This window comes from Magnolia sinica, chromosome 15, assembly GCF_029962835.1.
Source record: "Magnolia sinica isolate HGM2019 chromosome 15, MsV1, whole genome shotgun sequence".
In the NCBI taxonomy this organism is placed as follows: domain Eukaryota; kingdom Viridiplantae; phylum Streptophyta; class Magnoliopsida; order Magnoliales; family Magnoliaceae; genus Magnolia; species Magnolia sinica.
In genome coordinates this window covers 3,405,875-3,432,021 of record NC_080587.1, presented here as the reverse complement: position 1 = coordinate 3,432,021, position 26,147 = coordinate 3,405,875, and the positions used below count along the sequence as shown (strand labels likewise).

At 39.3% G+C, this 26,147-nt stretch overlaps 1 protein-coding gene across 6 annotated transcripts; it reads right to left on the bottom strand.

The window, feature by feature from the left end:
- Positions 1-839: 839 nt before the first annotated feature.
- Positions 840-17,963, bottom strand: LOC131226723 (uncharacterized). 6 transcript variants are annotated; one of them, XM_058222391.1, is made up of 9 exons: positions 17,613-17,958; positions 16,413-16,907; positions 16,113-16,280; positions 15,918-16,010; positions 14,469-14,570; positions 5,672-5,803; positions 5,240-5,377; positions 4,309-4,509; positions 840-2,022 (listed from the first exon to the last, which is right to left on the bottom strand). In XM_058222391.1, the coding sequence occupies exons 2-9, from the start codon at positions 16,902-16,904 to the stop codon at positions 1,636-1,638; spliced, it is 1,713 nt and encodes a 570-aa protein (XP_058078374.1). In that variant the 5' UTR covers positions 16,905-16,907; positions 17,613-17,958; the 3' UTR covers positions 840-1,635. The 6 variants fall into 6 exon arrangements, with proteins under 6 accessions (XP_058078374.1, XP_058078371.1, XP_058078372.1 ...); XM_058222388.1 differs by having other exon boundaries at positions 4,279-4,509; positions 17,613-17,956; XM_058222389.1 differs by having other exon boundaries at positions 4,279-4,509; positions 17,748-17,956.
- Between the last annotated feature and the right edge of the window lie 8,184 nt (positions 17,964-26,147).

Here is a 26,147-nt window from a genome sequence, read left to right as displayed (position 1 = left end):
ATGCCCATCCGTGAAACCGTCCTAGGACCCACCATGATGTTCATTTGCCATCCAACCAGTTCATAAGGATGAAGGGAAAACAAAAATATCAGCTTTATCCAAAACTTCCATGGCCCCAAGAAATTTTCATAGTACGGGTTCAATCCCCACTGTTTCCTGTGGTGTGGTCCACTTGAGCTTTGGATCTATCTCATTTTTGGGCTCATTCCTTGAAATGATATGGAAAGATGGATGGACAGGGCCAATATAACACGTACATATCAGTGCGGCCCATAGAACTTTGCCACGTCACCATGCAATCCAACTACACAAACCACATAAAGGTGGATCAGGATGGAAGTAGTAAGAAAAGACCATGTCTTAGATGATGATGATGATGTGGTTGATGACTAGATTGATAATGCAACCTGCCATTTGCACTGCACATCACACAGTTCTGTACCAGTAACATCAAGAATAGAAAGAAAAAAAAAATGTACAAGGGGATGAAAACATTAGCACCCTTTATATAAAGAGGAATTACAATGTGATCTTATGGTCTAGATTGTGGGGGCTAAAAGTCTCCTCGATCATATATTCCTAATCCTTCAAACAGTATCCCAAAAATAGATGGTTAAGGAAGAAACACAAACGGTGAAGGGGAAAAAGAAGAAGAAAGTATATGCATCTGGTGGCTATGTATTTGATAGAAGAGTTTTGGGCCATCCCTCATCTGCAGTGGGTTGCATAACATCAACAGTCCGGATCAATGAACCATAAATGGTATGGGGGTCATGGAGAGTTTGATGATACTTCAATCATGACACAATAGTTCCCTTAAATTACAAAATACAGATGCATACAAAAACTGCAACTTTGTAAATAAGATCTCCTGCATAAGGATGAAGTCGTCCTAAAGCAGTCACATACAAGCACAAGGGCCTATTCGAAACATCCACCAACTACCAGGTGGACCCCACATGTCCCCCGCTTCAGATGGAAATGCAATGATATGGGGTGGCCCATTATCACCCACATCAAGGTGGTATGAGAAAGGGGACATTTAGAAACTGGGGCGCGCTCCAGTAATACCGGTACCACCGCAAGCTTATGGTGGTACCAGTTGGGCGTGGGGCCCATGTAATGTATTCACAGCATCCAACCTGTCTATCAGGTAGGTCACCTAAAACCCCTAGAACCCAAAACTCAGCCCTACCAAAACTAATCAGGCCACAAAAAAGGGAATGAGATGGGAGGGAACAACCACCCTTGAATTTCACAGGGACCCACCTGAGTTGTAAAACATCCTGAATTTTGTTCTGAATAGCCTTGATTATACAGCCACCCCAATGCTGAATGGCCTTGACTACATATAAACAACATGGTGAGCATTCCCTCTCAAAATATTCCCTGTGCCATGGCCCATCTGAGTTTTGGATCGGGCTGATTTTGGGATCTGAGTGTTTCTAAGATTAGGCATCTTAAGAATGGGTTGGATTCCATGAACACATCACTGGCCCCACATCTACCCAATACTGCAGTAAGCTTTTTGGTTTTACTGGTAGCACTGGAGCACACCCCTTAGAAACTGCACACAAGTGGGGCAATATTCCTCATTCTCATTTCGGGGTGCATCCAAACAGGCCCAAAGGAGTATCAACAAATCCGAACATCACATAGAAGCAGACCCCCATACCTTATTCTGTTCCTAAAGATCACCTGGTCAAATAGCAATTTCTCAGTCGACTGACTCGAATCATAGTCGTCCGCATTGTAGCTCGACCTAGCACTCCGATGTTCCCTGCCTTCCTTCTGGAAATCCTTTTCGAACTTCTTAATGTAATTCTGTATGTCGTGAATTCCCTCTGTTTCTGTGGACAAAAATGGGAACTGAAGATTCCCACCAAAACCCGCATTGGAACCTGCAGGATTGGCTAGGTTAGCATTTGCATGAATCGGTTTGATGCTGTCATTACTACTGCTGCTGGCTGTTGGATCAAAACCTCCATAGCCATGGGAGCATTGTGATTGATTGTCAAATTCCTGCGAGCAGAAGAATCGATTGAGAATTAGTTAGAATTTTTAAGGGTTTGTTTGGATGCACCACTGAATTGAATTGAAATTAGAAGTCTAATAAAGTGGTGATAACCAAATGGAGATTTACTAGCATTCATATAGGCAGTCTAGCGCTCCAAATTGCCAAGTATGTATGTTACGCATGCTCCCTCACTCCCTCTCTCCCTCTCCCTCCCTCCCTCCCTCACTGACTATGTGGGCCGCACATGTTTGTTGAGTCAGACCATCAGTTGACCATTGATTCCAGCTCTGTAGCCCAAGTGATGAGCGGACCACCTTAATTTTTCGTTAGATGATCTTCATGGTATGGGCCTAACATTTCTTGGTACTGATGTCCTACACAAGTGGCATGCATGTTGGTGAGAAAGATGGTCCACAAGTTTTGGTACCATGCATGTAGGTGATTAGTTCTCTCTTTCTTAGGGGGTAGATGGAAGTAACTGCAAATTGATATATGTTAGAAATCTCTCAGTGGGTGGGTGGTGTGGAAAACACGACATTAAATGGGCAGATTCTTTCTTTTCCACCCTCAAGATAATATTTTGCTTGTTTCAACTACTATACAAAATGGGGGTAAAAAATGTTTTGGCAAGACAGCATTCGGCCCACTCTCAATTCATGAGGAACTTCCAAACACGCTCCTTATTCCTCTAATCATGTTCCTAGCCTTGTATTACATCTCTTAGACCTCAAAACACATGATAAAGGACTCTTCTAAGTGGTTTCTGATGAACTCAATGGAACAGCTATCCAATTAAACTACATCAGCATATCAACAGATTAGATGTTAAAGAAGATTGTTGGTACTGTATACATAGGTTTTCAGTTCTGACAAGTGGGACCATGCTTTAGAAATCCAGGCCACCCATTTTTTCTGTCCCATCATGGATGGACCATGTCCCAAGAATCTTCCAGACCAGAAGATGTAGCCACCAATCCTTGGACTTTTTTAGTTAAGTGCAGACCATTGTTGTATCTCTCCATAACCATCTATGTAGGCCACAGATTGAAATACTACAGTTCCTCTATCAATAAGCTTTTTTGGGCATGGCCCAACCATGGAGGGATGCAACAGATGGTGGAGGGGACTCTCAAAGCATGGGTCCAACTTGTCGGATCAGAATTGAAAACCTGCACATGCCAGCCAAAGCCTCGGGTTGAATATCCTATAATTCCTCATAACTAGAGAGGTTTCCAGTGTTTCGAGTTTGTTTGTAACTACGATGCATGGCCCTACAATTTTCACAAGGTAATACTAGTACCATGAGCCCTGGTGTGGCTACCTGTAAGAGAAGGATATTGAATCTTCCTCTCCCACGCATGCAGTGGCATGCCAGTGCAACTGTGCAAGATCCACGCTGTCTGGATAAGGCGAGCCATGCCATACATATGTTGTGGATGGCTGATTCAGCCATCTCAAATGAGCCACACAGACACATCAAATGTGGACCATTGGTCAACCCTTTCAAAAACGATCCATCTTTCTTTGCACTTGTGTGGCCCAGCAGCCACAACACATACAAACACAGTGGGGCCCACCTGATGAAGGCCCAGATCTTGCACATATGTGCATGAGTGGGAGTAGGATCCAATATCCTACTGCCGCAAGTAGCCAACACACTTGTCTACTTCCTGAAATGCCTATTTTGCATTTTTCCTCGAGGCCTGTTCCTGTAAAAGTCCTAGAATAAGCTTATTCTACCTTATTCACCTGAGTGTAACAGTTACTCATCTGCTTGTACACAATTACCTGTGTGGGAACCACTGTGTTGTGTGTATGCCATCTATCCCACACATTATGTGGACCTCACAAAGACAACAAGATGCACCAAAAAGCAGGCCTATCCAAAAATTAGGTGAGTCACAACATAGAAAACGATGAACAACTACCAAAAACCTCCAAATTCACAAGGTGGGCCAGATGATGGTTAGATCAGCCTGATTTTTGGGATGTCCAAATTTCTTGAGTGGTGGGGCAACCCTGATGGACAAGTTGGATGACACAATGGTGGGGGCCACGTGCAATCCTCATAGAATAAACTTATTTTACGAGGAACCGGCCTCTTTTTCCTCCTGTAAAAAATAAAAAAAATAAAAAAAATTGCATCTAAAAATGACGCAGCCCAAATCAAACTAGTTGTCAGCTCAAAGAACGCTTCAGACTGCAAAGACCACTTTCATAGAAGAAAAATTAATAAATCAGTTGTTGAAGGAAAACGAAACCTTGGGATGGCTAAGATGATCATCATAGACCTGGGTAGCTGAGGCGCTTGAACTTCTGCATGGGAAAATCCTATTTCCAGCCATTGGAGTTGCAGCAACTGAACCAAATGGTGGGTCCTCTGGCGCTGAGAAATCAGAACTGTCGAAAGTTGATATCGATACACACTCATCAAAATAAGTCATTGCCTCTTCTGTCAAACGATTGGACATCTTCCTCCGTTCTATGCTAGTCTGCCATCATAGTTTCAACCCGCTGAGTTATTATTTTGAATTAGAGAAGAATCATCAACACAAATGTGATAATAGTGCAAGAGAAGAGTTGCAGCAATCCAAATCCTTCTCTCCGTGAATGTATCAGCGTGGCATATATGTGCGAAATCCAGCCCATTTGACTGGTGAGCCCCACCTTGCATATGCCATTGCATGAATCAGGCTGGTCTAGTCATCAAATAGTATATGAATGTATGGGGAAAAAAGCCAGTTAAAAGGAATTCACATTTGATTGGATGTGTCTCCCACTGGATGAATCGGCTAAACCCTAATCGAATAACCCAATTTTTGGGCCACAGCACTTTAGCAACACCTGCCAGATGAATGGCCTGAATCTCATAAACAAATGCTGAAGGGTAATATTTGAGAACCTGCCTCTGAGACTAAATCAGCCCATTCATCTGGTGGGCCCCACCACATATGTGCTACATCATCAAGTGTGCTATGAATGTATGAAAAGAATGGCCAGTTAAAATGAATTGATTAATTGTTCACAGTCAGTATGGATGTGTAGCCCATTGTATGGATCAGCTCAACCCGAATCACATAACTCAATTTTTGGCCGTGGCACATAAGCTTTAGGCCCCACAAGATGAATGGCACAGATCTCATATATACATGCCAGGGAATAAGATTTGCAATCCTTCCCCAGCAAGAAGAGAAGTGATATTGAAAGTATATCAAGCATTACCTTTCTCCTCGGTCGTGATTTTTGTGTTTCTGACGTTTTCGGATCCGGAAGTATCTCCTTCAGAATTCTACTGAGTTCTTGCCCACGCTGCTCTTCAGTAGCTAGGTCTGCTCGGAGTTTTCTAGCACGCTCCTGGGACTGCAAGTTGGGCAGCCAACTACCATTCATGAAATTTATTAAAGAGAAGAATATAACAAAGAGGAAATACAGTTTCCAATTGAGCATTTGCTCAGCCCAATCCACTGTCCCCATCGGGGGCCCACCTTTTTGTGATTCATACTGTTTATAGGATGGACCAAATTGCAGATGGAAATACCCTGTTAAATATGGAGTGTTGGTTCTACTGTCCACTTACATTGGATGGGAAGGATCATCTGACAGGGAAGATTATTAAGACACAGCCAGTCCCAAGTGACACAAGAAATATCTAACCTCTTCAAGCTTTGTGGCATACTCCCGTCTGATATCAGAAACTAACTCGATAGCATCTGGATTCACCAATTCAGGAGGGATATCTGCGATATTGGTGGTCGTGATGATAGCTGGATTCTTCCTTCGGACAGCCTGGTTGAAGGGAATTATAAAACACAATAAATACATTAATCGAAAACAATACAAGGAAACAACAGACTCAGAGCAGTGGACAGGCAAATATCTAATGATATGTAAAAATAAATAAATTTATTGCTTGTAATAGAATAATATGAAACCATGCTAGCATTTCCTGTTTTGGGGCCCACCCATATGTGGGCGATTAATTTGTCAATGGGTGCCCAGACCCATGGATACACAAGGTATATCACCTCATTTAATCAGATCTTGATTCAGAATTCGGGCCAAACGAATAACTTGGTCAGGTTCAGATCCATTTATTTGGATCCAATTAGAAATTTGATTGGTTCAGGTACCCTAGTTATCAAGTTTTGTCTTCATTTAATTATTTAAAAATCATACAAACGGCATGCGTTGTTCTAGTACGTACCTGAATCTGGATCAGGACCAGAACGTGAGTTCAGGCTCTGAGCATGGACCCGACTCCACATCCAAACTGTGTTCCAAATTTTAATTCATTCTCAAAACTAGACCTGGCAAGACCCATTGCAGTACATGAATCCAATCAGATTGGTTTGGGTACTACTACTATGGTACCGGCACCCAATAAGACCAGACTCGATTCCTTTATTTGGATCCGGGATATGGGTATACCAATATGGTAGCACCCGACCCGAACCTGGCCTGTTGATAGTCCTAGCTACTGCATGGGTACCTGTATAATTCGTTTTAGTCCACTACTATACTAGGTTCCTTTTTTTTTGTATCTTTCATGATTTTATTTATTTATTTATTTATTTTAAAGGTTCCTTATTTTTCAAACTCATAGCAGAGATGGACAGTTTTTTTTTTTTTTTGGAAGGATGAAACAATCTTATTCGGGCCAAACAGCCAAAAAAAAAAACCCAGAAACAAACAAAACAAAAGCAGAAGAAACAAGAAACCAAAACGAAAACAGAAGAAACCAGAAAACAAAAGCAAAAAGAAAAATATAGAACCAACCCCCCATCTTATTTCCTCGTCTTCATCTAATTGCAACAAATTGAGGCTGGTTTGGACTGCTTTCACTGGTTGGTGGATAACATGACCTCAACACCCATATTCAGATGGAATCGGAGGGATGAAGAATTTTAGTTATTTGATTGCTCCTAACCAATTTGAGGGCAGTATATGTTCCTCTTTCTAGGAAAATCCCATCTCTTGGACTCTGACGCATCAAGTGAATTTTTTATTTGATCCTTCTTCAAGGCTCTATCAAGTCAGACCTCCTTCCCTACTTCCCAACTTCCCAGTAGCTCAGTCCTGGAGAGTGAAGGTTCCTTTATGGGCTTTGCTTTTTTAAAATTTTAAAATTTTCTTATTTTTTTAAATTTTATTGAGAAGAGAATCAAGGTGTTATCTGGACCACCTGGTCGCTGAGATGCGACTGAAGGAAAAAAGACAGGCTTTGAGTGCTGGTTTTACTGCTGCTACGAGTCTACCCAGGTGATTCTCCTAGTATAATCCAATAGGTTACACTTGGTTCATTCTTGTGGAAGCTGGATAACCACATGGAAGAGATCAGGCACAACATCTTTAATAGGTAGCAATCTCCTTGAAGCATATCAAGTGCGAGGTTTAAAGTATTGTCTGAAACCAGTACACATTGCTTGATATGCACCAGTATCATCCAGAAACGATACAGCAGTATCAACCTGTTTCGGTTCAAAACAACATGGCGATACTTAGCAATGGAAGGGGTCTCTAGGGAGTAGGGATTCAATTGTGTTCTCTTGTTCATACCCTGTATTGTAGCTTAGTGGGTGTTTGTTTTTTTTTGCTTTCTTCGATTTGTGTTCTCATTTGTTCTTTTGCTTTTAATAAAATTCAGCTTTACCAATATAAAGAAAAATCAATATCCTAATTTTTTGGAGAAACTGCATAATGCATTTTCGGTAAGTATAGCATGTCAGAAACATTAAAAGTTGTTTTGTTTAATAGAACTTAAAAAGTCAATATTTCATTAAAAAAAAAATTAATGGAAAATGCTCCAATGGGCAGCTATATTTGCATGGGAACCATATAGCTGCATTTGGGCACGCAGGCATTGAAATCCTTCATATGGATTGTACATTCAGTAGGCCGTTCTGAAAAAAATAAAAAGAAAAATCATGCAGTCGAATGATGTTAGACATCCACATATATTCCTTTCTTCATATAACAATCACTTGTCCAAACCATGGATCAGATGAGATAATTATCATCATCTAACTAAAGGGACTCCGAGAACCATAATCATTCCAAGGTCAGGCCACCAAATGGATGACTGAGATTGATAAACTAACCTATTTTTTAAGAAATCTTGACTATTGACTTTTTTGTCATGCTATTGATCAGATGCAAAGGATCATCTAATCAGCATGCATTTTTTAAGGTAAGATCTGAAGAGTCGGTTGGACAAATCAACAAACCATATCAGTGAGACAGATTGCCAATGTGTCCAGATGCAGCTATGTGGATGAGAATGTATCCAATTTCCATGCACATTGCTCCTTGGGTATTTCTCAAACTAAATTTAAATATCATGTCCCAAGTGGGATACCCATATCCATATCTATACAAATCCTGGATTTTTTGACAAAGGGATAGTGGTATCCCCATTCTCGCATCATTCACCATTTCGATGTCCATATCTGTGTGTCACAGGTTGGCTATATTTACTTACATGCAATGTTCGAAATATTGGTATCGCACCATGTATCGCACCCTTGGGATACAGATACGTATCGGTTATCGCACGGGATATATCGTTTGTATCGCATAATTTATCGCACTGTTTGGGAAACATGGGGAAACATTGGGAAAATGGTTGAATTTTTTAATGAAACTTTGGGGATTGTTAAAAAGGCCCTTAATACACACTTTTAAATCATAAGATCTCAAAAAAAAAAATGCACATAATAAATTTCCTTTGTATAGGGTCTTAAGCTATGCGTTGTTTAACTGAACTAATGCAACTATATTTAAATTGAATGCATGATATACATTTGGCCTAGTAGATTATGGTACATGGTGATCCAAATCGTTCATGTGGTGGGCTCCAGCTTGGATGGGAAATAACCTGAAAAATCTCTCCCATTGATCATCCTGGCCATTTGATTTGGCTCCCATTAAATGTGGACCCTTGGATGCACTGTTTCTGGGCTGAATAATAAATCTGCACCATTGTCTTTGGATCTTTTGATCCATATATGCTGACACATTTGCTATCCATTCAGATGGTTGAAATGGACATGGCCCGTGATGTATTTTTTGTATCCACACCGTCCATCCATTTGAAGAGATCATTTTAGGGCATGACCCATCAAATGAGTCAAATACAAATCTCGAGTGGACCCCACCACAGAAAACAGTGGAAAGAGTGACGCCTATCATTTAAAACTTCTAAGGGCCACGAGAGTTTTTCATCAAGATGATATCTATGTTTTACCTTATTTAAAATATTATTTAACTTATCAACGGGTTGGATCTCAAAAAAAAAAAAAACATCACAGTGAACCTTAAGAAGATTTCAACGGTGTTCGTCACTCTCTCCCCAGCGTACGAGAACGGATTGGCTACTCCCGTTTCACGGGGCTGGTGGTCGGTGCTCTGTGGGCCCCACCATGATGTGTGTGTTTTATCCATTCCATTCATCCATTTTTACAGATCATTTTAGGGGTTCATCTAAAAAATGAGAGGAATATAAATCTCAAGTGGACCACACCACAGGAAAACAATAGTGATTGGATATCCACCATTAAAATCCTCCTAAGGCCCACTGAACTGTTTATTCGACATCCAACCTATTGATTAGGTCATACAGACTCAGATGAAGGGGAAAAACAAAGATCAGCTTGATCCAAAACCCTTATGTCCCCCAAAAAGTTTTTAATGGTCGAAGTTCATTCAACATCGTTTCCTGTAATGTGGTCCACTTGAGATTGTTATTTACCTCGTTCTTGGTCCCATACCATAAAATGATCTATTAAAATATATGGACGGCATGGATTAAACACATACATTATGGTCGGGCCCACAGAACACCGACCACCAGCCATTGGCTGGTGGCAGGGGGAGTAGCCAATCCGTTTCCCAAGCGTACAGTGGATAAACCACAAACATTTACAGTGGGCCTAACAAAGTTTAGTCAGCACGATAAGAGCGTACTGAGTAACTCAGTACCGATCCGATTTCTCTTCGGAAGTACCCAATCCAATTTCTCTTCAAATGTCAAAACCTAATCCGCATCCCTCTCCATCCCTTTTGAAATGAAAGAGGGTCGCGAGGGTTCCAGAAGCAAGATTTCGGCGAGGGTTCCGAAAGTGGAGGGTTTCGAAAGGAAGAGGGTTCCTCAATCGCATTCAATCCGGCCCGATTTCTCACCGGAATCTCCGAGATATCCTATTTCGAAGAAACTATAGAAGAAAATTGGCAAAAGAATGAGGGAAATCGAACTTACCTCCGTCAATCGATGGAATGGCCCACCTCCGAATCTCCGATCGCTATGGCCACAGGTACTCTCCAATTTTCCCTCTTTTTTCTTCTATTTCTTTTTTTTTTTTCTTTTTTTCTTTTTTGATTTTCTGGTAAACATGTAGCATATCGCATGAAATCTGCGATATATTGCATGATATCGGCCGATATATCATGCGATAGCTGAATTTGCGGAATTTTTTAGGCTTCCGATGGAAATATTGTGGGTTTCGTATCGCTAGGCTGCGATACCGATATTATCGATATTGCGAACACTGCTTACATGTAAACATTATCACAAAAATGGGAACAAATCACAACTGAACCACCTCAGCTAAACCAACATGGCTGCTATAAGCCTATAACAGTAATGGCCCCAGAGTGTTACATGATTATACCCAGTGATTTAAATATCAATAGTATTGGCTAATGCTATCAATATCGCATGTGGCGGATATGATATTTGGGGGGGTAACGCAATGTACCACCGATACACACACACACACATTGCGATATGTATCAGTGATACATTGCAATACATTCCACTACCAGAAATTTGAAAGAAACAAAAAAATTGTAAAAAACCCTACAAAAATCCATTCTCTTAAATTTATTTGGGGAAATCTGTTTGCATACTAGTATTTTATGATTTACAAATTTTATTAACTCATTTTGTATATAATTGCACCAGACAATGGACAATTTAGGATCAAATACAGAGGAAACTTGTTGTGCATGCTTCTTCTTTTTTTTTTTGTGATTTTTTGAATTCTACATGTGTAATCATCTGTCTTTCAATGTATCTTAAAATTTTACTGAAAATTTCAATCACTTTCCCAATGTTTTCCTCAAACAGCGATACATTCCCCGATGCATGCGATACCAATATGTTTCCATCACTGATTGTACCCAATAGTTGGGTCATATAATGTGCTATTTTCTCTATGCAAAACTGATTTTTTAAAATGGTCATTATAGAATGGGGAAATGATATGGGCTGCTAATATTATAATCACCAATCTAGAAGTGTGCTTTGGGTAGGTCTTTCGTGTTTTTTTTTCCCTTTTCTTTTTCTTTTTTAACTTTTAACACCCATTACAACAACCGTTTACTATCACATGATGATAACATCCATTCTGTTTTTTTTTTTCTCTCTCTAGAAACACCCTCTAAAAAATTTCTTAATATTACATAATAATAACACGGCTTAGCCATTAGATTTGCAGGTGATGAGTTAAAAACCTTTCAACCCACCGATATGATCAGTTCCCTCGAACCACTGAAACTGTACCATCAATGCACCAAACCTCATTAGTTATCAAGAACAACATTTATACATCAACGATATCGGGTGATATATCGGTTTTTACAAGTACAATATGAAATATAATTGAATTCCATATTTTACAATATAATATTATCATTGATATGTGCTGATATGTCGTGGTGAAATTAATATCATGATACGTCGACACACCTCTAGTTATAAGATTTTACTGTTTCAATTGAAACTTGCAAAAACTGGAACTGCAAATCAGCAAAAAAATTAAAAATTAAAAATCCCAAAACACATTTTTCCCCACAAATTCTTCTGGGGATTCCCTTTGTAGCTGTTTTTAACAACCCCACTAGAGTTATTTCACATAAAAGCACATATTTGAAGGACAACTCATGATCAGAGAAGGATTTCGAGCCAAAACACCAAAAGGGGAGAAAATTCCCTTTTTAGTTTGAATTCCTTTTTTTCAACAGATTAAACCAAATATTTTGAAATCTGTCTATGAATGAATTTGATGCATTGAAATGGATTTCAAGCAAGGACTTGGATTCTACAGGTGATAACAGAAGAAATGGGGAATCCAAATTTCCAAGGTGAAACGGAAGAGTGAACAACAACTTTGAGCCGCCTCATAACTCCATGTGGACCTGATACCGAGTTCTACTTTTGGTTATTTTTAGTTTTTGGATGTACTGTTCGCGTTATATTTGCTTGAATTGTATGACATTTAAATGATTTGAACTCATTTTGGATAAGATTGCATCATTTATGGCCAACAGTGCATTGCGTTTTCCCCTAAACAATGGAAAACTATTATGAAAAGTTTCTCTAAAGTTTCCCTCAAACTATGAAACTTTATGTGGTCTCTATGATATTCCCTCTCTCAATGGTGCAATATCTTGTGCAATGGAGATATTTGAAACATTGTTCAAGAACAGAAGACTGCACATAAATGCCTCGTTAAACAGACGATTTTTTTTAAACCATTGGTTATTTCCCTACCTATCCTTTGGAAACCCATGTTGAATATGGTCAGTTTTGAATGCTATCAGTCCTTGCTAACAACAAAAACCTTGAAACCCACCAAGCTCTAGCACTAATGGCTGGCTAGAATGGACCCACCGCTCCTTGTTGCTTGGTGTAGCCATTTATTCCTACCTTTCACACCACAAAGGCATGACCACACTCCCACAATCATTGTAAGTATCGGTATCGCTACAAGTTTCGCTAGCAGGAGATATAGAAACAATATTGATATCACCAATAATATTGCCAATAACTGGAAATGGGGGGAAATATTGGGGAAACATGGGGAAACGGTGGAAATTTTCAGTGAAACTTCAAGAGATGCTAAAATACACATATTTGCATATTTACTTATTTAGGAATTAAAAAATTACAGAAAAAATGCATACATAATAAGTTTACATTTAATGGGGGACTTAAAAGCATGTGTTGTTGTAAGAAATCAGTCCAACCATCCCATCAATCCCATCTTATCCATCCAACCATCCATCCTTCTATCCATCAATATTTCAAAATATTGACAACACATGATATTTCTCCGAGAAATCGTCGACAATTGAAAAGGAGACGAAAGAATGTGGTCTCGATATCACCCATATTGTGTTAATGATAATATTGTCGACAATTGATCACTACATACGACCATGCGCCCATAAAAAAATTTGAAATGAATTTTTTTAATAAACAGATTTTTTAGCAACATTGATACATTAGCGATGTTATCGAAATATCACTAATACAATGGTGATACAAGAATTTACATAGTCAAAAATATTGGCGATACATTGGAGATATCAATACATTGGCGATACAAGCAACACTTGGAATTTACATAGTAAAAAATATTGATGATACATAACAATACATCATCGATACCTAGAATTTTTTATACTACCGATGTTATCAGTATCGCTATCAGTGTTATTGGTATCATTGAGCTGGAGATAAAGATACTATTGGGGATATTTCGATAATATCAGGGATACTCTGAACAATGCCCACAATCATAATGGTAGATTGGCAAAAATCTTATGATAAACTTAGCCTCTCCCAAAATTTTGGGGTTTGCTTTTAATGGTAGATTTGCAATTGTTTTCTGATCAGCTGAAAAGGCTCCTAGTAACCCAGGTTCTTAGAATCACCCATGGTAGAGGCTCTCATTAACACCACTTTCATGCCAACATGGTCCCATCCAATATTGACCCCGGACCAACTATAACATATGTGCCCCAAAGGATGAGCAACCAAACTAGGGTCATGGAGGGGAGTTGCCAGCAACATTTCATGTATCATCTAATGCTGGTACGTATTGCCTGATAAATAACAGTATCGTCCACAAATGATACGGCTGTTTCTACCTGTATCGGACTGAAATAGCCCAATACAAGGGCGAGATGGGGCAGGACGACCCTGTCTTGGCGGTGAATGATTCAATAAGTAAAAACCGATTTTCAAACCACAGTTTTCCGTCAAAGTGCCAGGCATGAAGAACCCCACACACGAACTGTCATGCTTGAGTAGTTGGCTACAAAAATCAGGGAACCCAAACATAGTAGATGTCGAGAGCATGCAATGTCAAACAAGCCTGCTGCCACACAACCACATATAACTATAATCATAATAACATATTTCTCAAGAATATCAGAAGTCAGGCTTGTTGCCTATTTTGCACGATTTACGCTAAATTCTATACATGTAGATCTGAAGTTCAAAACCCAAGTTGGACCTTCGGAACTTCAAATTTACGGCCCGATAACTAAAAAGTTAAAATTGAATTCATGACCACAAAATCTAGAAATAAATCTAGGAATAGGAGGCATAGATTGCATGGGGAATGACTATTTGTGCATTATTAGCCATAACTAAATAATAACTTACAGTTTCAAGATCATTTCGGATCTCTGAAACAGCACGCCTTACTTCAGACCGAACAGTTTCATATATTCCACCAGTAGCAGCATCACCAGCCGGAAGATCACTCTGAAAAGACTGAGTAAATTAATAAAAGTTCCATATCATGATATCTAATTCTTGCATATAAAGTTATCATAATCGTTGTGATATCACAAATTATAATAGGGCCTGAACCAAATCGTATCATAAATCATAATATTTTTTTTCTTAAAAATTAGAAAAAAATAAAGAAATAAAAAATAAAAAATAAAAAAACTGAATAAACTATATATATATATATATATATATATATATATATATATATATATATATATATATATATAAACACATCAATTATTCATTTTCCCTCAATATGCACCAAGAAAGGAACACATCATGACATTATCAATTGAGAACCTATAACTAACTTGATGGACTTCAAAATAATGTTCTCCTCGAAGCAAATGTTGTCATGTTTTAAAGACAATATTAAAGTGAAAGTTCCTAAAAAGGCCTTTAAAAAAACAATTTATAAGTTTTCATTATTTTATAAAGAATATAAAAAAAATGAGTTTAAAATCACATAATGAAACCCTAGAAAAACACAATTTGAATTTAAGGTACGTGGAAAAAAAGAAATAAGTATGCACATTTAAATTGAAATCTAATCCTAGACATCATTACTACAATAGATATAGGTAAATATGATTGCAATCGTCCATGAAAGATTCCCAACAAGTCATAGATCAATTTGATGTTTAGACCAGTTAAGAGGTAAGAAATCATTAAAAAAAGCTCCAAATTTTAATATTAAAGATAAGATCCATCGTTTTATCTCTTTCAAAGAATAAAACAAAACAATTGACACATTTTAAATATTCTTGAAGTTTGAAAATATGAAATGGAAGCCCATAAAATTCTAAAAAGAAGGGAATAAACATAATTTGAATTGTCAATTGGGAGTTGAATCGGAAATCATAGAATTCAAATCTTTGAATCATAGGATTCATCAGAAAAAGGGATTCAAAGTGGGATTCAAATCGTTTTGCTTAAGATTTGACTTAAACCGTAAATTGTAAATCGTAAACTGTAGGATTTTGACAACAATGCTGACAACTACTAAAACTAATAAAGAAACTATCTTAAAATGCAGACTTCAATAAAGTAATATGGGCCTGTTTGGATGGAGGGTCAATCACAACTCTTAGGAACTTTAATCTGAAAGCATCTGAATCCAAAAGGGCCGGTGAAGAGGAAATGGCATTAAAAAGTGCCATTTTTTTTCAAGTTTATTCATTTCCCCTCCCATTAGAAATGACATGGATTGGGCCAATCCATTCCAACTCGATCAGAGCCACTACATGTAAATATGCCCTAACTCATCCATGTAAAGCAGGTGATATTCAAATTTAAAAAGAACAGTAGGATAAGCACCTTCATCTGCTCAAAAACTGCAGTTTTCTCTTCTGTTTCTGAGTAAGAACTAGTAGAAATCCCATCTTCCCAATTCAGAGCTTGCATGCACGACTGGAAGAGTTTGAAATTGCAGCATTTAATTCCCACAAGAAATTCTTAATTAAACAAAAGAAAAAATCACAAGAAAAGATTTTATGTTCCAATCAAACTTACAGATGAACCATCTGAAGACAGCGGGTGCCGACTGGACCAAGTTTGCGAACTCCTTGTTTGGTTGGCTAAATCAGAAGCATTTGTAGTTACATTATGATTCTTTCGCTCATTTGCCGTGAAATTTCCAATGTTTTTATTCCTCAAACCATAATCATTTTCCATTTCATTCTGCAAAAATAACAAACAGAATTGAGGGGAAAAAAAGGAAATGAATCGAAGTGTAAAAACATATATCAAATAAATTCATTAGCAGAATGAAAGCATATCTTTCAACAAAGAAACGAAAAAAGTCAAACCAACCTCAGAATTCCCACAATGCCCCCTCGAGACAGATCGGCGCTGTCTACCCGTATCAATCCTTGACAGACTTCGGCCATATTCTTTTCTAGGACCCAAAAACTGGTTCTTAGCATCAGAACTTCGTGAAACCGACCGCCCTCTCCTGCCATCAGAAACACCACTGCCCACTGATTTTGTAGCCGTTTCACCAGATTTTACGCTCTTTTCGGAAAATTTTGATATTCCAATAACACTTTCTGATTCCAATTCATCGGGAGGCGATGGGCTAGAGTTACAGAACAGTGGATTGTCCCTTTTTGAAAAATCAATTACATTTGAAGACGGCGATTTTCCTAAGTAACTTCTAGACACAGCACTGACACTTCTCGATCTTCGATGGGAGATTCTCTTCCCCAAATCCTCCGTATTGTTTTCTTTTGCAGAAGAGATGGTATTCGAAGAAGTTCCCACGTTCCCTCTCTTTGACGTTGACCGGAAAGCGGAAACCGCCATATTCTAATCAAAATCAGGCAAGATGAAGAAAAACCCAGAAATTACAATACTGATAATATCAAAATTAAGCAACAGATTAAACCTTGGAAGATGAAAAACTCCCAGAAAATGAGAAAAAACTTGAAATTCCACAGTAAAAATTAGCTTTCAAATATGGAAACTGCTACTTTCTTAAAACAGAAGATGAATTAAAAAACACGAAGAGATTATAAATCCCAGTATTCTTTTTAAAGCTTTTGAAGGCAGAAAGCACCGATAGCTTATCGAATCAGGAAAGAAAAGGAACACCCAGAATCTAAAATACTTGGAGTGTCAAAACTAAGGGAGTGGTTGACAGAGTGGAATATACGAAAAAAAAGGGGGGGAAAGAAAAAACCCGTGAAAAAACAAGAACAAATCCTAGATTTTCTCTAACTAAAAATAAATTTTAAAAAAAAGCACTCGTAGGCAGAAATCTGGGTCTTCCATTCAAATCAGGAAAGGAAGAAATCTTCCTCGGAACCTCAAAAGTAAGGAGTGATTAGAACATAGGCAGATGAAAAAATAAACCTTGATTGAGATGAGAAAACTGCCGTTTTCTAATAAAAACAGACAAAAAGAACCAAACCCAAAATTTAAAATTCAAAGAAACGTTCAAAACTGAGAAATGGTTCAAACAGAGGAGATGAAAAAAAAAAAAAAAAAAATTCAATGAAAGAGGGGGAAAACCTGGAATTTTTCTCTCTTGGATGCAGAAACTGCCGTCTTCTGATCAAATCCGACAAGAAGAACAAAACCCAAAATTTAAAATTCTCAGAAATTCAAAACTGAGAAGTTTGAACAAAGGAAAATGGCTGAAAAGACCTTTTAAAAAATGAAAAAAGTTTGGATGTTTCTTCAACAGCTCTTCAATAGAGAGAGACTGGAATTCGAGAAAATCTGAAAAAACCCAAGATGGCTTGTTTTTTTCTTTTTGATTGGATTGGATGTGATTGAAAGTGAAAGAACAAGGTTGGGGGCATTCACATCAAAGGAAAAACGATAAAAACGAGAGAGGGAGAGAGACAAGGGATTTCAAACGCCTTCTTTTCTAGAAGAAGAGTAATGTGGTTGGTGGACTTCCTTATTGTGAGTGGGTCCCACTGTTCGATGATCCAGAACGTTGATTTGATGGAACTTATCTTGTATGGAGGATTAGTTAAGAATATCACAAGCTGGAGAAATCTAACGGCTTGATCTCTGGCCTTAAAAGTGAATGGATAGTGTATTTTTTTCTCCTTACGGTTTACATGTAGTGCACTGATTTTTGAAGCGATGGATCTTCGAATTTATGATATATTTCTAGAAACCCCCATCCATAGTGGGTCCCATCAGATCAATGGTTCAGATCACTAAAATTAGGAAACGGATTGGCTACTCCCCCTGACACCAGCCAATGGCTGGTGGTCGGTGCTCCGTGGGACCCACCATGTTGTATGTGCTTCATCCATGCCGTCCATCTATTTTAAAAGGTCATTTTACGATCTGAGAACAAAAATGAGTTATATCCCAATCTTAAGTGGACCACATTACAGGAAACAGTGTTGAATGAGCGTCTACCTTTAAAAAACATTTTGGGGCCATAAAAGTTTTGGATCAAGCTGATTTTTGTTGTTTCACTTCATCTGGGGCTGTATGACCTAATCAACCAATTGGATGTCAAATAAACAGTAAATTGGGCCTTAGGAGGATTTTAATAATGGATGTCCAATCAATATTGTTTTCATGTGGTGTGGTCCACCTGAGATTTATACACCTCTCATTTTTGGGATCAAGCGATAAAATGATCTGAAAAAATGGATGAACGGAAAGGATGAAACACATACATCATGGTGGGGCCCACAGAGCACCGACCACCAGCCCCGGGGCTGGTGTTTGGGGGAGTAGCCAATCCGTTCCCCTAAAATTAAGCCTCAGATATAATGAATCGTGCGCCTCCGCAAATTTTATATATGCTGTGGCTCAGGATCTAGTGATACAATCTCATCGGCGATCACGGCGATGGAGTTTGTTTTGCTTCTGTCGCGACTTATTATCCAGCATGTGTCTCCACCATCTAGGGAGCACATTAAGAAGTTTTCAAATGATCTGAACCGTCCATTTTCTCTTTAGTACAAAATATATGGTTAAAAAAAATTTATTCATAGATTTATACTACATTTGACCATTACAGTTGAATGTCAACCACTGTAATTTTGTTTTCATTTCTTCGAATCCATATTCTATTTTTTTGATGAATCACCATTATAGACATTATAGGATATTTTAGATAATACTGACGGTTCAGATCATCATAAAACTTACCAATTGGGCCCTAATAGAGGCGATATACTATGAAACCGAGTCACGCGAGAAGCAAAACAAACTCAGGGAGATGATGCGGCGGAGCCGAAGAAACGGAAATGCTACATCCATCTCTTCAGAGTACACGTGGCAGGTGTATGTATCAATCAGGTCCATTCATAAACTGGGCCATAGCTTAGATATGTTATAAAAAGTATTATATCAATACTATTCATTATTTGTTTTAATTTACCCCAATAAATTTTTTACCTTTAATTACTTTCAATTTTCCGTCTATTTGAGAGCCACTGATCAGACGGATAGAATTTTTCAATTCTTAAATACAACCATCCATTCTATGATATACAGGATGGATGGGCCCGATTGATAGATCGTTCTTTCAAACGTATCTTTAAGAGATGGATGTAACATACTCACGTTCTTCTCGCTGCACCGTATCATTTCCCGAGAGACAAAATACAGGCGTTTTGGGCCTTTGGCGTTATGCTGCGGTTCCCGCGCTCTCCAGCAAAGCTCCCAGTTTCCCTTCTGCCCTGGAACGCGGATTCGGTGAGGCCGGAGAAATACCGACTTTGGTGAGGCCGTGACTGTGGGGCCCACATTGAAGTATATGTGGTATATCCAATCCATCCATCCGTTTTTTCAGACTATTTTAGTACATGAGAAGAAAAAAATAGTCAATATAAGTCCCATGTAGACCACAATGAAGGAAACAGTGGTGATTGAATGGCCACTATTAAAATATTCTTATTGGACACAAAATTTTTGGATCAAGATGATATTTGTGTTTTCATTTCATCCAGATCTTTGTGACCTGATCACAAGATGGATGGATAATAAACATCACAGTAGGCCTTAGGAAGTTTTTAATGGAGGGCGTTCCATCACCACTCTTTTCTGTGGTGTGGTCCACCTGAGAATGGGATGGGATTCATTTTTGGGCCATTATATAAAACGATCTGGAAAATGGACGGTGTGGATATACAACACATACATCAAGGTGGACCCCACGGTTACGGCATCACTGAATATGGTGTTTCCCCGACCTCACGATTCCACGTTCCTACCCGTCATTCCTAACCGGACTGAAGATTCCACCGTCAGTTTTACACCATTTAAAAATGGTGGTGACTCTTCAACCGTGAGATGTCACAAGTATATTGAAATCTAGGCCGTCAAAATCACTGATGAAACTGTGGAAGGATCATAACCGGAAAAGAAAAACAAAATGTAATGCTAATCATCTAATAGTTCAAATGGAATTTTGTCCACTCACTAATTTAGTTTTAATCATCCATTTGACTTCAGTAATTGGATGGTTCGGATTTCTTGATGATTCAAGGGATTAGACCCTCAATTTGGATGGTCTAGATGCCTTTACATCAGTGAAGCATGTGATGATGAGTCACCATCATTTTGTAGATGACAGAAAACTAACACAGAGTTTTGACGAGGGAGCGAATCTCGCTACTTGGAAATGATCGCCTGTATTCGTCTGCATGCAAACATAGCATTCAGCCTCATCTTTCTTCTAACTTATCATTTTTATAGGAGATCTGATCCGTTTAAACGGTGGGCCTCACTGTCAAGATCATATCACATGAAAATAGCCTCATCAAATAACACGTAGACAAAAAATTTAAAAAATATATATAATCAACGGAAGACCGTTGGTATGAATCCAAGTACAGGTGTGGCCCACATAACTAGTGGATCTAGATGGTCTTAAATGAAGTCAATCTTGGCGTAGTATTTAGCAGTTGTAGGATTAACTTTTAATAAATAACCTCTTTGATATTATTTTTTCAAAATTATATGCGTGAAGAAGTGCATGTTTGACCAACATATATAAAAATAAATTATTTCCCGCGAAGGTTTCAATGGTGAACGTTACATCCCCATTTTTTCACGTGACTTGGCCCACTTAAATATTGGAGTTGCCTAAGTTTTGGGGCAAAATAAATGGACGGAGTGGATGTAGACAATCATCATCAAGATCATCTTAATGTTGGAATGGGTTACACGAAAGTCACGTCTGCTAAATCCTTTGAACTTCCTGGACGGGAAGCTAAGTGGGGCCATGTTGATGTTTGTCAGAAATCCATCCCATTCATCTATTTTTTTCTAAATCATTTTAGAATAGGAGCTAACAAACGAGGCAAATTCAAAACTTAAGTGGGCTGCACGACAGAGGATTGAACATCCACCTTAGAAACGTTGAAATATTTGCAAGGCCATGGAATTTTTGGATCACGACATTTGTTTGTGTTTTCAGTTCATCCTGGTAGGAATGACCTTATGATCGGTAAGGATGGTATATAAATATGATAGTGGATTGCAAAAAAATTTCAACAATAAACATTCACCTATCCACGTTTTTGTTTCGTAAAGGTGGGCCGTACCTAACTTTCCAGTGCAAGAAGTTTTTTTGTGAAATTAGCATCCTTATATTTGGTGCACTTGCCTAGGAATTAGATTGATTAGGTGATCCACAATTTATCCCCAAAAAAAAATGTATAAGAGTAAATCACTTTGTTGAAATTTTTTGGACTCCATTTAACTAGTGATCCCAACACTAAGGTGGGCATCGAGTCGAGTCGGACCAGATTGGGTCCAACTTAACTCAGTCCAAAATTTTCAGTGCACTGACCCAAACTCGATTTGATCCAAGACCGAGTCCGGATCATCTAGCTCGATCCGATCAGAAGCAATGCTGGCCTGATCCGAACCGAGTCCGACTCAGTCAAGGAAACCGAGTCGGACTGGATTGGGTACGCTTCGGATCGGTCCTACGATATAATATAGCAGTAGGAGACTACTCTGCTTAATGCATATTAGGGTTTCCCGCGCTTCCCAAACTCCACGCCTTTACCATTTGAAGTGGGAGCAATGCGTTTTCGCCTCGAATTGTAATTTGGGTGGATGCCCAAACGCCCCTTAACATAGCTCTGGTGTTTTACGTGCAGAAAATATTCCTAAAAGGCTTATCTGGCGACTTAGAAGTTACCCATGCAAAGGCCACTCAACTGGGCAGTGAGGCTGTCGCCAATGTCCGAACAGTAGCCGCATTCATTTCCAAATCAAAGATCATAGGACTCATCACCTCCAATCTCGAAGCTCCACTGCATCGGTGCTTCTAGAAGGGACAAATTGCTGGCAACGGCTTTAGTGTAGCTCAGTTCTTGCTTTAGGCCTCCTATTCTTTCAGCCTATGGTATGCGTCCTGGCTCGTTAAGCACGACATTTCCGATTTCTCCAAGACGATCCGCATAAAGAAAGAGAACGGTGATGATGAACGATGATGATGGGTGCATACTTCATGGATGAGACACATACATCACAAAAAAAATAATAATAAATAAATAAAATAAAAAAATGGAACCTATGGTACCTACCTGAACAATGGAGGAAGATGAACGTGATGATGGGTGTCGAACTGCTGAGTGGCTGGATTGAGATGGGTGGGTGTGGCGCCGTTCATTCGGGTAGAGAAAGAGAATGAATGGATTAGGGCTTCGTTTGGGTGAGGCAGGTAGTAAAAAAGTAAACATTACTTACATAGTACCCGACCGGATCAGATCCTTTTGGATCGGATCCTGGATCGAATCGGTCCAGATTGGTCACTGATCCGAACTTGACTCAATGTACATTCGACAGACCCTAGGAGACCAAGATCGACAGATTTGCACGCCAGGGATCCAAGAGAATCGAGGAACTGAAGCTCAAGTGGCCTGAAAAGTGTTCAGAATGCAAGATCATATGGTTCCCACCATCTGATCAGTTCGAAACTCCATACGTGGCCTGAGGACCATAAATGAACTGTACACGAAAAATTTCATCCATTGGATCGCTGTGGAAGTGGCTCAACGGACAGATCAGCCCATAATTTACTGATCTGGGGCCCATCTGATCTCTGGATACACCTCATCTTTGGTCTCAACCCCTTAAATTTAATGATACAACAGATGGACGGTGAAGATTCTTCAGAAATATTGGAACGGGACCCCACTGGCAGCGCCAGTGCACTGTTCACAGTGCACTCCATGTGCACTATACCGCCTCACTTGATCAGATTCTGTTGAGAGACTTTCTTTAAACAGAGAAAGGAATCTCTGTTTTCTCGTTACGCAGGCCGTCCGCTGGGTGGGTGTGTGGTCCACTTGCAGTCATCGGATGACTGATCCAAGCCGGCCAGATTGTCCAGGAGAAGATTTCTAGGAAACCCTTGACATTTCCGTGAAACTATGCATTAGAAAAAGCGCAGGAAAGAAGAAGGAGCCGATGAACGTTGATCACTACTGTGGCCCACCAAGAACTCCAATGCAACTTAATTTTTAAATAATGGCCTGAACTGTCCCTACGAAGCCAATGAACGGCCTTGATCCACGAAAATTTCACTACAAGTGGGTCCCACAGAGGTCAGCGCATCCACTTGCGTAATGCCTTACGCGATGCAGATCCGATCGCCGTCCGGTTTCGGAGACGTTGTGCGATCATGGCGGTGATCGGGCCAGTGATCTGAACCGTCCATAAGCTCCCTAAGTTAAGACCTTCCCCATCCATGAAGACCAAACGAAGAATGAGGATGGTCAATTGTCCCAAAATCTATCCGAATATGTGTCATGCTGGGTAACCTGCGCAACACCACCGACTTTCAAGTTCGCATGTTGCCGTGCGTAAGGACGGACGCCAGAAAGTCGGTTCTCCAAACAGACCTCTCCTCCACCCTTAACAAGCTATAAAGAGAGAATGAAGGAGGGAGAAGGGGCATCTTTTGGATTCCATACCAAGGGGAGGTTGGCTGCTGGCAGCGTGGGAAGAAAAAGAGAAACAGAGAAGACTGTGAAGGAAGTGGGGAGAGTGCAACCGTGAACAGTGCTGGACGTCAGGGAGCTGAAAACGAGAGGGAGAGAGAAAAGATGAGAGAGAAAAGATAAGAAGTTTTTCTTATTTTTCTTTTATTTTTCGTTTTCTTTTTTCCTTTTATTTGCTTTGAGTTCAAGCCATTCATGTCTGGCTGAACCTCTTAGCTAGGAGGTGAAGCCTGTAGCGTGATGGGAGAATGTTATTATGCCTTTTATTTAGACTGAATTGAATTTTGATTCAATTTTATTATGAGAATATTTGTAGTCTTTAATGGCCTGTTGTGACTGACATTACAATGGGTTTGCAATGGCTTTGAGTATTTCCTTTTCCGTATTTTGATTGTGACGTCAGGAAGCCCTGTTGTTCGCCATCGTCTCCTGGGCATGGCTGGATGGCGGTCTCCTTCCTAACCTTCACAATCATCTGATTGGTTGGTAATTGGTTTAATTCTGTTGTTTGCTCTGTCTCCTGGGCATGGTTTGATGATAGAATCCATTCTGATTCATATTCCTTTCATCACATGAAGACTAAATCAAGTAGGTTCAGTTTGATTTCCATGAATCTTAATGCAGGCATAAGATCTCCCTGATCCCTATAAGTGGATCCTCTGAATCCCTAGTTTCCTTCCTCTGAATTCCTTAAAGTTTTAGATAATTATTCCATAATTATTTCTTAAATTCTATTTGGTTTAGATCACATCTTAAATCTAGTTCTAGTTCTACTTGGTTTCAGATAACGTATAGGTCTCAGTCCTTGTGGAAACGACCTCGGTCTTACCGAGTTTATTACTACATCACAACCCTATACTTGGGGAGTGAACAGTAGAGAAAGAGAAGGAATGGATTAGGGCTTCGTTTGGGTGAGACGGGTAGTAAAAAAGTAAACATTACTTACATAGTACCCGACCGGATCAGATCCTTTTGGATCGGATCCTGGATCGAATCGGTCTAGATTGGTCACTGATCCGAACTTGACTCAATGTACATTCGAATATGAGTGGACCTACTCGAATCGACCTGATCCTGGCCTTCGATTCAGATCGGATTGGGTCACATCTGTCAGAACGGGTCGGATTCATCGAATCGCGTTGGATTCTACCCAACACCACCCAACTAGTCGGAGTCAAAGCTCTGTAGGCCTATCATGATGTATGCGTTTTATCACTTCAAGTCATTTTAGGGGTTGTCCCTTCATCTAAGTTAATGTAACCTTATAAACTAGTTGGATGATAAATAAACATTGTTGTGGGCCTTGGAAAGTTTTCAACCGTGAGTTATATCATCTCCTCTATTTTATGTCGTTTGTCCACTTGAGCTTTGGATCTACCTTAATTTTAAGCCCATGTCATAAAATGAGCTCCCAAAATGGATGGATAACATGAATAAAATACATACATCATGGGAGGGCTACAGAGCTTTGACACCAGCTAGCTAGGTGGTGTTGGGGTCACTAGCCATACCAGGTCAAGTTTTCTAACACATCCAACTTAATATTGAGGCTCACCTTGTATTAGGAATAGACTAATTTTAGAGAAAATGATGGGCCTTCAATCGCACTACACATGTTATATGTGTGCCACCATAGTATCACATGTTAAAGATTCAATCTGTACTCTAGAGAATTACCATTATATTTGGCCTATAAATCAAGTAGATTCTATTGTACCTTCTTTCTTCTTCTTTTTTTACCGTTCCTAGAAGAGCTAATTGGGAAAGGACACGTGTCATTGTACAAAAAGTATACAGCATGCATGAGATCTGTGAGGATGTTTGGAGCCCATTTTACAGAAATGACAGCTAGCATTGGTTGGGTAATACACGTCATCAGAAGATGAAATGTGGCTAAGCATTCGAAGACATAACATGGTTAAAGGAAAAGTGGTTATTAGGACAAGTGTAGAGGAGGGAAAGAAGAATCTGGAAGGCCAAAGTTGTGCTGAAGCGGTTGCTGTAATTGTTAGACGTGGGAAATGCATCCAGACGATTATTTTCAGTAAGCCTATAAATAGTAAACGAGCTTAATTAAGCAGAGTGTCACCTGCCAACCCAATCAAAT

Coding starts and splice junctions, on each gene's coding strand:
- LOC131226723 (XM_058222388.1), bottom strand. CDS start 16,904: ATGGCGGTTTCCGCTTTCCGGTCAACGTCAAAGAGAGGGAACGTGGGA. Junction 16,281..16,412: donor GGCATTGTGGGAATTCTGAG/GTTGGTTTGACT, acceptor TTATTTTTGCAG/AATGAAATGGAAAATGATTA. Junction 4,510..5,239: donor AATCACGACCGAGGAGAAAG/GTAATGCTTGAT, acceptor CTATGATGGCAG/ACTAGCATAGAACGGAGGAA.